We start from the raw sequence: 12,524 nt of genomic DNA on the forward strand, positions 1-12,524 counted from the left end.
TTTATACAATAAACTGCATTTTAGCATAGAAAAGCTGGACAGTAAGGGGTATTTTCATTGCTTTATATTAAACACAAGGAAACATATTGTTATCTAGAAAGCAAGAAGATAATACTTTTATTGTTCAACTGAATTCACTAAAGAAATACAGAACCTTGAGATTACCATCAGTGCAATTGCTTATTGAAAGGCTGACATTCTGAATGTACAGAATTTTAATTCTAAAGTGTTCTCATGCATATGTATATTTTTAAGCCAACATGTTTAATAACATGTTTATGTTTACTGTGGTTGTTCAGAATTATCAGTGATACTCATATTACAAATTGCGTTTTAATAAACAGAACAAGAATTGCATTTGAGCTGAAGCTGCAAAAGACAAACAAGTCAACAGACCTGCGTATACCTTCTTACCTGTGCACAATGTTTAACGTCTTGGTTGACGCCAAGAAACAGACAGCTAAACTCTGCATACTGGAGGGGGGGCAAGAGGTAAGTGGAATTTTGTGTGTTTAAATCCCGTGTTTGGTTGATCTGAAACATTTCATGCTGCAGACTGTCCTTAGATTAATTTCAGACTAACTGGGATGCATCACATAGTTCTGTTGGTATAGAAGTGTGCATCAGCTGATCCCTAGCAGCATCATGCAAAGACACAGCCCCTCATCTCCCACCAGAGAGCACACAGAGTGCCTCTGTAATTTGCTTGCTTTGACCTGTGAGTGTGTTGAACATTCAGAGGATTTCTTGACTCACAGCCCCTCCAGGAATTTCTCTCGGGCTGCAACAGAAAAAGAGCCCACTTCAGGACTCCTTTGTAATTGTAAAATAGAGCCAAAATATTGTGCTTTGCAGACAGGTTTTAATTTAGTGAGGTTTGGTTTTAAATGGATTATAGACCCAGCATTCATGCCTAGGAATATGCTGAAAATAGAGGAAACAAATAATCAGGCAGTTTAATGGGGTTTTTTAATTTGGTCTTCAAGGACAGGGACCATTTTGGCAGTAGTCTGCTGCCAGGACTGTAGGTACTCCACAGTGGAGCACTGATGTGCTTTTGAAGGAAATGTAAACTTCCCTGACTTCCGTCACTCCTGTGTTGTCACTGTCAGCAGGATTAATCTGTAAGATGAAAAGAGTATGTTATGTAGGTTGGTGAGACCACCAGCAAAAATTGAAACTGGTCCTTCTTGCATTTGTGCTAATGCATTAATTAGCATGTAATTTGCTTTGTAATTTTTTTGATTTGGTTTTGAAGAGACAGTAAAAACATTTTTCGGAATTTGGCAACAAAAAATGTAGGTCTGCTTTAGGCATCTTCACAATTACACTATTTGGACATATTTTTTTCAGTTGATTTTTGCGTTTCTATATTATGTTCTTCATTTCATTGACTGATCTTTTCAAGTGAGCATATTCGATGTAATTGTCTTTTTTTTTCCTAATTCAATGAGACATTCATCATTTTCCTGTTCCACCCTGTCGTCTTTATTTTTCCTTTTGGTTTTCCGTGACACGAACCAGTTTGCTAGTCAATGGGTAAGTGTCTTTTCATTGTTTTTTAATTTGCATTTTTTTCATAGAATATTAAGAGCTACTTTTTATTTTAAATGGTAATGTTGCTTTTTGTTAGCCAGGCCCTCAGAATTCCTTCACAGTCTGACTGTGCAACAGAACATCAGAACATCAGCTTCTCAGTTCTTTCCTTGTTCATCCTTCAGGGCATTCCAGATGAACTCTTCACTTTTTTGCTTTTCAGACTCAGAGTCCTGTCTTACCAGGTTACAAAGTTTTGGATTCTTCCATCTTTCAGTGATGAGGCTCACCAGAAATAAACCCCAGCTGTCAGCTCTTGCCCTGAGCTGATGCTGCCATTTCACCTTTCATGTGTGTGAGCAGTAACCTGCAAACACCCGCGAGCACGCGCTGCTTTGGGGACAGGCAGTGCCAGTAGCTCTGTGCTGCCCTGCAGACAGACAGAGTGACCCCTTCTCCAAGGTGTGCCATTCCCCCTGCCTGCCCTGAGTCATCCTCCTGCACTGTCCTGCACTTTGGGGACAGGCAGTGCCAGTAGCTCTGTGCTGCCCTGCAGACAGACAGAGTGACCCCTTCTCCAGGGTGTGCCATTCCTCCTGCCTGCTCTGGGTCATCCTCCTGCACTGTCAGCCAAAGTTCAGCCACCTTCATAAAGCCCAGAGTCAAATCATCTTCCACAAGGACCTCAGGTTTTGTTTTGCTGAGGGTGACCTTTTAGTGGAAATTAGCACTGAAGAGGAGTGGGTTAGAGTATTTATGATCTCATGGATTTCAAAATAAACCATGAAAATAAAATCAGACTAATGTGATTTTAAAATTATTTCTAAAGAAATGTCATGGTTTTGCAACCTTGTGGTTTTTTTAAAAGCTTGATTCAGTTTTTTTTTTTTGCCTTGTCCAGAAGTGAAGTCACTCTTTATATGCCATTTCTACAAAATTATATTTGCTTTATGGTGAGAAAAAAGAATAAGAAAAAAGGAAAGAAAGAAAAAAAATACAAGAAAAAAAAAACTCACAAAAAAATAGGAACTGATCTTACATACATAAATCCTTTAATTAATGCACTGTGGAGATAAACTTGCAGACACTTTCTGGGAGGGACAACTGATTTTTTATGGATCACAGGAATATATACAGTTTTGACATTCATCAGTGGGAGAATAATTGTTTTTTGTTTCCAGAGAGTAATAAAGCAATGCCTTCTGAAGGCTTGTAAGCAACAGATATTACACACTGTTTGGGGTGATTAGTCCCCTTAGCAGATCAAGACAATATTTTATTGATCAAGACATTAATATGCTTGGAATGTAATAAATATGAAAATGTAGAAAGCTCTTTGATATATTTCTAATATGCTCTTTTACTGTTCCAGTGTGACCTCAGCTGTTTGTCTGAGTTGTGTATTTACATTTTTCAAGTGTTCTTAAACATGAAAAGAAATTAGAAGCAAAAAGTGATGTTTGGTGTTAGTACCTGTAGCAGACCACATCTATGTGGGCAAACACATCTCATAGTTTTATTCTCTCTTAATTTAATCCAAGTTCAATATCTGTGCTTTTTGGAAAATCATTCCTAAAAATATTCAGCAGATTAGAATTAATGTTTTGATCTGTATGGCAGCTCTGAAACAAATGACAAATGCCTTTAAAAACACAGAACTCTGAAAACTATTCAGCTGGCAGCTGCTAAGTTAGGCTGATGTTTACACTGACCTCAGTACTTTTACTCCGAGCATTATGCTGTTAGCTGCTCCAAGTAGCCTTGAACTAGGAAGATAGGGTTAGTCTTTACAAGTCACATTTTCTGTGAAGTGGCTATTGGGGACAATCTTTGCTGTCAGATAAATGTTTCTAAAGGAAGAATTACTGTTTAAATTGATGTGCCTCCTTGACAGAATGGGATCCCTAGTTCTCGTTAATTTCAGAAGGGAGCTCGGTAGGATTATCTAAAAAGTCTTTAGGATTTATTTTAAAAGCATTTACTTAAAGGCACCTTCTTTATTAAAAATCAAAAGAAAAAGTCTATGGAGAATGAAGTCTGTTTTATTATGCCTTCTATGGCCTATTAATTTGTTACCATCTATTCTGCTTTGTTGATGAAATTTTAATTTTGCCCTTGCTTGAGCATATTGTAAGATTTGTATAAACTGAAGCTCACTGTGGTAACAGAAAGGCTCTTTCAGGATGAACAATTGGAGCTCATTTTATTTCTAGAGGACATTTAAAATAACTTATGAATGAGAGTTGTCAGACATGAAATGCTGTATTAATTAAATCTTATTCTAGTCTTTTCGCTTCTCCAGCTAAACCAACTCTTTAGAAAAAAATACATGGCCACCTTAATTATATAGGAGAAGACAAAAACTATCCTTCACATTCCTTTGCCTGAATAAGTATAAGAACTCAATTCATCTAAATAATAACCCCATTAGCTGCTTAACTCAACAGTGTACATGGGAAAATTTTCAACACAGAATGTAAGAAACTGTTGCTTGGGTGGATCATTTTCAAGGGTTTGTTCTTCTGATGTTCAAAATGATAATTTTAAGTAAATCTGATCTGGTAGGGTTATCAGCTTTGCACCATTTATGACTTATGACAAAAGTGTGTGTTCATATACATGCTAATGCTTTTTTATCTTTTGAATTACAGCAACAATACCATTCAAAAATAGATGACTTGGTTGAAGAAACTGTTAAAGAAATTATTTCACTTCTTGTTTCAAAGGTAAAACTATTTACATTTTCATTTATAATGCAGCAGAAAATGGATGAACTTTGGAGCTGTATTCAAATATCACACAGTTTTCTATATGCAGGAAAATTTTAGGAGACAACATGATTTGTAAATACTATTTGTACAACTAATACTGAATTTACAAAATTAAATTTTATAACAATTGAGTAAACAATTTCTGTGCAGCCTGCTATTGAAATTAAGTTTGTCTTCTGTGTTTCTGCTGTAGATAGGAATTGCTAGAAGCTAGTAGAACTGGTAGGACTAAATTTTGTCAATATTGTCTTACATAATGCCATGTGTTATTTTTTGTTTAATTTCTTACATGAGAACTTTCATCCTATCATTTAGTATTTAAATTTTGTGTTTGGAGGTGAACAATATCCAGAGTTTCAATTTAACTTTTTAATTACATTTTGGTCCACAAAGCATTTAATTAAAAATATTTTATAAGTTGTTGTTTCTTGAAATTGATTTTTTAGGATTTTATATTTAAAAATAAAATGTGTTTTGACGTGATATAAGGACTGGAGATGAAGTGAATAAAACTTAAACAATGTCTTGTCTTTCTGAAGCACCTCTATTCCAGTAAAAGTTTTAGGTGATTCATACAAAAAAAACTTTCCATCCTGAATAGTTTGAAGAAAACAGCAAATAATGACACAAAAGAAAGATTTTATAAGAAATTTTGTTATCTATACATTGCAAACTACCCAGAAATATTTGGTTTTCAAAGCAGGATAAATAAGCCATATAGTCACAATTTGTGAGTTAGTGACAAAAAATGAGACTCTGGTCAGAACTTTCATCATGCTTTTATTTTTGCTTGTCACAGCTTGCTGAGGGGGATGGAGGGTGGGAATCTGCTTTTGGACTGACACCTGCTTGAAGAGAAAGGCTTTGTAGAATCATTATAGAAGTTTAAAATAAATGTGTCCATTTATTGATAACTGTGTAGAAGCATTTAAACCATATTTGGTCTAAAGTGAAGTTTTGGTGTAAACATAATTATAAGCAGTTCAATTCAATGGTTTCAAGTTTTACATGTTACCTATCATAGCTCCCAAGTAATCTTCCAGTTTATGGTTTTAGTGTTATTGAAAAGGGATAGGAAGAAAGGGGAATTTGATCAGAAAAAATCGTGCTATTAAAGGTTAAAGTTTTTGATTTTTTTCCTTAATATCTGAGATTATAAAAAAGGAGGAATATAGTCATATTCCCTCTGGATGTATGTGCAAGAAATTCTAGGGAAAACTGCTGTCAATACAGAGGGATTTGGATTATTAGTTACCACAGTAATACTAGAAGCTGAAATCTCAATACAGAAAGCAAATATTCTGTGTCATTGGCTCATCACTGGAAGCTTAACCAGTGTCTCCTCACTTGAGATGTGAAATACCAGTGACATCCTGATTGCTTCTGTTTCAGGGCAGAAAGCTTCTGAGGGTACAAAGGAAGACTGAGGTTTAGATCTTGGTTTTGGCCAAAATAATGCACATCAGCGTGCATGATAACCCATATGTATTCATCTTTTGCATCTAATATATTTTCCTTATTTTCCAGCCTTTACCTCTTTATTGACTCCTTTGTGTCTCAGTGGAATAAGGGTTTCAATCATTGTTTTTAGCTGCAAGTCACTTATGAAACTGAAAATAATTCTTTTCCTTCAGTGAGGTTTTACTTGTTAAGAGCTGTACTGGGCAGTTTTTACACAAGACACATCAGTCTAAAGCACTCAGGAATTCACAGGAATAGCACAAAACAGTGAGGCAAAGCACAGTGTGTCTCAGGGTAACCAATTCATAGCATGTGAGGCATGTGCAGAAATGCTTTTACAGTTTCACAAGTCCATACACTGACATCTCAGAAAACAAGTTTGCAGCTACATAACTGAGCCTTTTGTTTAAACAGACATCCTGGATGCTGACATGTTTTGCTGTCTGTTATTTTTTGTCCCACTTGTATTGGATTCGTATGCTGGCACTGTGGATACCACATTGTTTATGAAATCAGCCTTTTCCTTAGCCAATCTTTGCACAATAAAGTTGAGCACTTTTCAGCAGAAGGAATCCTTGTCAATCAGATAAAATTAGTTAAAGTATGAACAGCAGCTTCTCACAGGCATGCAACTGCAAAGCAGAAAGCTGATATTTGGTCTAATAAAGCGGGTGAGGAAACAACTGCCAGTCTCTCTTGTGATGGGGATTTATTCTTTGATTGGCACCTATGTACCAGTGTCTTAATTAATCACTGTAAATATGACAGGTTAGATTGATAAATGACAAATGTAGGTTTGCACTTGCTCCTGCTCCTTGAACTGTTAAGAGCAGGGCTTATTGTAAAGTGATGATCTCAGTTCCTCTGGAGGTGACACTGTTGTGACACTGTTACAGGGCCCATTAACAGCATGCCAGATGGAATTTTGTTCTGTCCTCACACTCATAAAATGATACTCTTGGTTGAGGAATGACTGTTTTGGGAGCAAGGGATGACTTTTAAAACAATCTTTTTATAAACTGGAAAGCAATTTATATGTGTAAAATAAATGTGCATGAATACAATGGCTGACAGATATTTTATGTTATATACTGTGAATTACTTGAGCAAAGTAACATTACAGAGGGATGTGAAAAGGGAATTTGTTTGCTTTAAGGCGAATTTTGGGGAGTTTAAACATTAAAGCTGTCGTTAATGCAATTAATAAGATTTTTTTTTTTGGTCAGAACAAAAATTTTGTCAAAAACACCTATTCATACCTCTTACTGAGGAGTCACACTACTCAGACAATAGCAGGTGAAAGTCCAGGGGAGAGAAACCACATCACACCAGAGACTTTGGGCATACATTTTCTTGCCACCTTCTTGGCCACGGAATAGCAGCTCAACAGCTCATGCTGCTGACAGAAAACCAGTGCTATTACACTTTCAGCTGAAATCAGAGCTGGTTTTCTGTTTAATAGCAAAAATGAAAGAAACATGGTATCACAATCACCACCTTTAGCAATTGTGCTCCATCATCTTTGAAACTGTGGTCCTAGAAAATAACATGATTTCTACCCAAAATACATGCTGGGTACACACACTGCTATATTCAACCAAGTTCTAGAGGCAGCAATGTTTTATTGGAAGCAGGCTTGCGTCAGGAGACACTTTGGGTTGGGTTTCTATTTCTGCTGTGGTGTAGCAGTTTCCATCTGTTTGATCAATAAGTGAAGCTGCAGAAAGAAGGTTATCCTTGATTTCAGCACTTTGTGAGGTGGACAAAGTGATCACATTTACAGTTCATGTTGCCCTGCTGATCGAGACAAATATGAGGAAGAAAAATTCACATTCTCACTCCAAATATTTAATTTTCACACTGTTCATTTAGATTTTCCTCTGTGCTTTTCCTCCAGGTTGTTTCAGTGTTAGAAGGTGTGCTGTCTAAATTGTCAAGATATGATGAAGGTACTTTCTTCTCATCATTAGTTTCATTCACTGTAAGTGTTTGGATTCTCAAAGGTTCTGTTATTCTTTCTGTCCATAATTCTGAAATTGTGTGCAATTTGTAGTAATGAGTACTTACTGTGTTTTTTATGCTTAATTTTCTAAAGGTAAAAGCAGCTGCCAAATATGTTGATGTTCCGGTAAGTGTAACCCTTTTAGATTTATTTATTCTATTGCTCATACTAATTCAGAAATTAGGGGGGCTTTAGCTCACATTTTTTATTGTTGACATTTTGCTTTCCTACAGAGATTCATTACAGCTTTACATAGAGTATTTAAACAGCCACTCCAACCCTGAGAGGACGTTTCATTTCCCTTGTGCAATAAGTAACTCTCAAAGCAAACTGTGGAAAGGTTATTCTCAATGCACATTTCCAGTTGTGGAAGAGTGAGGATTGTAACTTAGATACTCTTTTGTGGTGATAAATTGTTCAAATATGTGGTATAAGCAACAAGTAAAAGCATCATACTTGAATATCCATTATTTCTTGATTTCTTACTTCACGACTCAGGTCTGCTTGTTTAACCCCTTGCTTACTTAATCCCTATTTGATTTACCATTGGTTGTGCAATAAGTAAAATATAAAGGGGAAATTTTTGGAGCTTTTTTATACATAAAGGCAAAATTCGACTGTTAAAATATTTTAATTAGAGTATGGAGTAGAATATCTTTTCTTTAAATAAGCAAAGTTATGTAATACTGTCATTTTCCCTGTCAATGTCACTTGTTCTCTCATAAGTCTGCATTCTCATCCCTTTTTAATGCAGTTCTAAAAAAATCTTGTTTTTCAAGCACAGCAAAAACGACTACAATTATTACATAAGTGAAAATTATTTTTTAAATGGAAAATGCTAAATTAAAATATAGATAAATGCCAGATCTGCTAAACTGTGTGGTGACCAGCAAAACCTTCAGCACTTCTCTCCTGAAAAATCCAAGCTTAAATAATTATTTTTTGACTGAATTATTTTTCAGTCCATGCATGTTAAATAAAAGGAAAAATCTCTGTTTCTGAAATTTGTTATTTTGCTGTCTTTATATTTGTTTTATTCATAAGATAAATTGCAACATTTCTGTTCTTTTCAGATAATGTTTTCAGATTTTTTTTTTTGCCTAGGTTTTTTTTTACCTTTGTAAGTGCTCTTTTGTTTTATAAAAAAGATAAAAGCAGGCTGTCTTTCATTCAAAGGAGTGGCCTCATATCAAATACAGTTTAGTTTACCTTTAGTTAATATATTGTGCTGTGTAGCTGCCACAAAAGGTCAAAAGGTCCTTGTTGAGTAACCTAAAACTCAAAGACCTAAAGAAAAAATTAGTGGACAGAGTAGAAATTCATTGGCTTCTTTCAGGTAATATGGAAAACTCTCCAAATTACATATCTATGAGGAGGAGACATCGAAATCTTTTACTATTGGCCTGGATACACTGATGTTGAAGCTCACCAGAAAAAGGGGACTGAAAAATACGTTTGCCACTAGCTCTGTGGAATATTGCAAATCAGTCCCACAGGGATGCACCCACTGTTCCAGAGGAAGAGGGAGACGAGCAGGGAGAGGTTGCTGGAGCCCCACTGCCCTTCTCACATTCACTGGATGGTGTGGCTTGAAGAAAGCACCACTTTATTGACAGGCTATCAAGATCCTTGCATTGTTACAATATCTTCACTTCCCAGCTTTCTCACACACCTTTCCCCAAGCACTTCAACGGCACTGTAGCTCCACAGCTGTAAACTACAAATGTAAACTGTGCTTCAGGGAAGCTGTGGATCTGACCAGGCAAAGATTTTCAAATTCTGGAGGTCTTTTTACCTGGACTGAAAGGTTTTCATAGGCTGGGGGTTAGTTTTCCTTCTTCACATTCTTTTGTTGTGAAGATGCAGTTGAGGCCAAGAGCCCTTACTGACAGCAGCTGTCCAGTCTGAATAGGGCCTAAAATCTCCAGATGTCAAAGCAAAAAATCCCAGCTGTAAGAGGAGGCTGAAAGCCGTCACATCACAAGGTCATCACCTGGGCTCACAGCTGAAGTGAGAAGTGGAGTGAGGGGCAGCCACAGGGAGGAATGTACCCTGAGCTCTTGCTAGTGTGACAGTGACCTAGCAAGCCTGCACTGAAGCTAATTAAATGCCTCATGGTTTTATTTTGACCTAATATGTTGTAAAATTTCTTCTTGTCTTCTTTCTTCTTCTTCTTCTTTCTCACCATATAGCTGCCTGTGTGAAAGTTACTTAAACTGACCACAGTCAGCCCTTTCTTTTGATGTAGTTGCAAATAAGTGCAGACTTGCACGTGTTAGACAATGGCATTCTGCCCCTGTGCCCCACCTCCATCAGGGTGAGACCCCTTGGTGCATCTGGGGGAGAAAGCAGGGGGGCTGGGGGGGACAAGGTGTTTGGGGGGGTTGTTTGAGTGTGAGGATTTGACAGAGTTTTTCATCTTTGAATACCAGGATTTTGCAAAGAGTGAAAAATGTGCTGGTTTGTACTGAAATAAAAAGAAGCTAACTAGGCAAAAAAGATGTCAGGAGAAATGAAGGTAGTACTGAGCAAAATGTTTTAGAGGGAGGATAAGAGGTAAAGGGGATAAAAAAGTTAAATAAAACTAAATAAAAATAGTAAATTATTCAAAAGTAGGGAAGGCATTCCTGGATTTTTAGTCATTTTGAGGTACAGGTTAATTCTGTTAATGTTGAGAGAGGCTTTAGACAGTAAATAGTTGGACGCAAAGGTGCACATTCCCTAGACAGCATCTGTCAATCTCTCAGGACCAGGGTTGGAAAGATAGACACAGACTTGTGGTTCATTTGGCAGATAGGTTGGTAAAAATGCTACCTACCCTTGCTGTCTACCCCTCAATTCATTATTCTTGCTAGAGAATTATGGTTAATTACAACCAAGTGAAGATGAAAAAAGTGGTTTTATGGGGTTTTTTAACTGTTTAAGAAAACATTGAACGTAAGCCTCAATTTTTCAGAATGCCCTTCAAGAAGTGGGACATATGAAGGGCCAAGGAGCTCTCATTGCTTTCCCCAGCTCTGCATAGAGGGCTGTATGGACACTACGTATGTTTTGGCAATTGAAACCCCAACAGAAATAATAGCAACAGTGCAGAATTACCCAGACTAGGAAGAACAACAATGATATCCTGTGATTTCCTAAAAATAATAATGAAAAAATCTAGTTGCTGTTATGCTCAGCTTATTGGTAATTGTCACAGTATGCAAGGCTCTGCAGTGGAAAAAAATGTGGCTGCTGTGCAAATGGAAGAAACCAAATGTTTGGAGGAAAATAACACAAATGTTACAAGTAGTGCTCGAGGGATGACGTTGGTTCTCTTTTTCATGCTATGTTTTGATAACTGGGAATGCAGAAGCTGATTTAAATAGACAATTCATCTAAATCCACTGTAATCCTTTGTTAGTTTCTCTTAAAGTCTAAGCAATCCATAGGAGATGTAGAAGTACAACCTAATATATTTCCTTTTTTTAATATTCTGTTCACAAAGCCAGTTAATTAATGAGAATAGGGAAAGAATGCAGTAAAATTGAGGATAAAAAAAAAGTATGTTGTTAATCTCAAATGATTATTATTCCTTAATCATGTAGATAATTTCATTGTGTTCAATTTCTCATCATGTAAGTCAGTTTTGCATACAAACAATCGTGTCTTTGGCTGGTCATTTCCACACACATTTGCTGCATTGACAAATACAACCAGAGCAATTACTCATACAAATTGAGCATCCAGTTACATGCTCATGTATATAGTGCTTTTTGTTCAGAAAGGTATGTTTGAATCCCTTTGTAGGAGCCAGTAATCTATGCCAGTTACTCAGAGGGCACAGAAGGAACCTAATCCTCCCTCTCTTCCTATGGGCCACCTGTCATAGCCAGTGCAGAGGGGCCATTGGAGGGAGCCAGGGCTGACAGCAGTGCACAGCTCACACAATGCCAGCCCTCTCCCTGCCTTTATGTGGGGATCAAAGGTACGAAAAGGGGCCTCACACATGTGCCAGCATTTGACTTATGGGGTCTTGCAGAAGCCAGAGAAGGAACTCTGCCCCCTACCAGGCAGACACACATGGGGACCTTCCAGATACCTTCATTTTCAGATATCACACTTGTACTGCATGGCCTCATCTAGCTGATTTTAAGAAGCAAAAAATCTTTTTGAGAGGAATAATTGTTTTTTCAGGTGTGGCCATACGATGCTAGTCATTTTTAAGCTGGATTTTCTTTTAGAACTCTATTTTTATAAAAAGACCACAGAAAGGGTATTATCCTTACACTTAGGGCTTCTCCTGGCTTCCTCCTCCTCTGTATACCCAGACCTGAGAACTGGCCCTTCTGTTTTCCAGTCTGTGGAAACAAGCTATTGTAGAATTGGAGGGAAAGCCCTGCAGCATCTGTTTTAAGTCAACATTACTTTTGAGATACCTCTTAAATAGCAATCAGAAGGATGACTACTAATCAGTAGGAAAGCTAATATAGCATGGTAAAATACAACTTTATGGAGGAAAAAAAGCATATTTTAATACCAAATTTTTTTCATAGGAGCTTTAGTGGTTTTTTCACTAAGAGTCAAAATCCTGGTGCAGACATTTGCATGCCTGTGTTTCCCCATGAATGCAATGAAACTATATGTATATGAAAAGGTGTTTTTGTAAATGCTTGCAGAACCAGTTTAAATTTTCCATGAGACTTCTCAAAATACACAATCTCCTCCTTGCCAAATTTGCTGTTTCTTTTAAAGAAGATTTTTTTAAGGGAGAC

At 36.9% G+C, this 12,524-nt stretch overlaps 1 protein-coding gene across 4 annotated transcripts in view; it reads left to right on the top strand.

The window, feature by feature from the left end:
* Nucleotides 1–12,524, top strand: part of CADPS2 (calcium dependent secretion activator 2) — a 285,443-nt gene that overhangs the window by 246,603 nt on the left and 26,316 nt on the right. For 2 of the 4 annotated variants that reach the window (XM_059471758.1, XM_059471760.1), the window contains 5 exons: nt 345–492; nt 1,525–1,539; nt 4,188–4,262; nt 7,666–7,749; nt 7,864–7,896. In XM_059471758.1, the coding sequence (XP_059327741.1) occupies nt 345–492; nt 1,525–1,539; nt 4,188–4,262; nt 7,666–7,749; nt 7,864–7,896 (355 nt within the window). The remainder of the gene's footprint in view (nt 1–344; nt 493–1,524; nt 1,540–4,187; nt 4,263–7,665; nt 7,750–7,863; nt 7,897–12,524) is intronic. The other 2 variants (XM_059471759.1, XM_059471761.1) reach the window with 1 other exon arrangement.

Source organism: Ammospiza nelsoni, chromosome 5 (assembly GCF_027579445.1).
Source record: "Ammospiza nelsoni isolate bAmmNel1 chromosome 5, bAmmNel1.pri, whole genome shotgun sequence".
NCBI lineage: Eukaryota > Metazoa > Chordata > Aves > Passeriformes > Passerellidae > Ammospiza > Ammospiza nelsoni.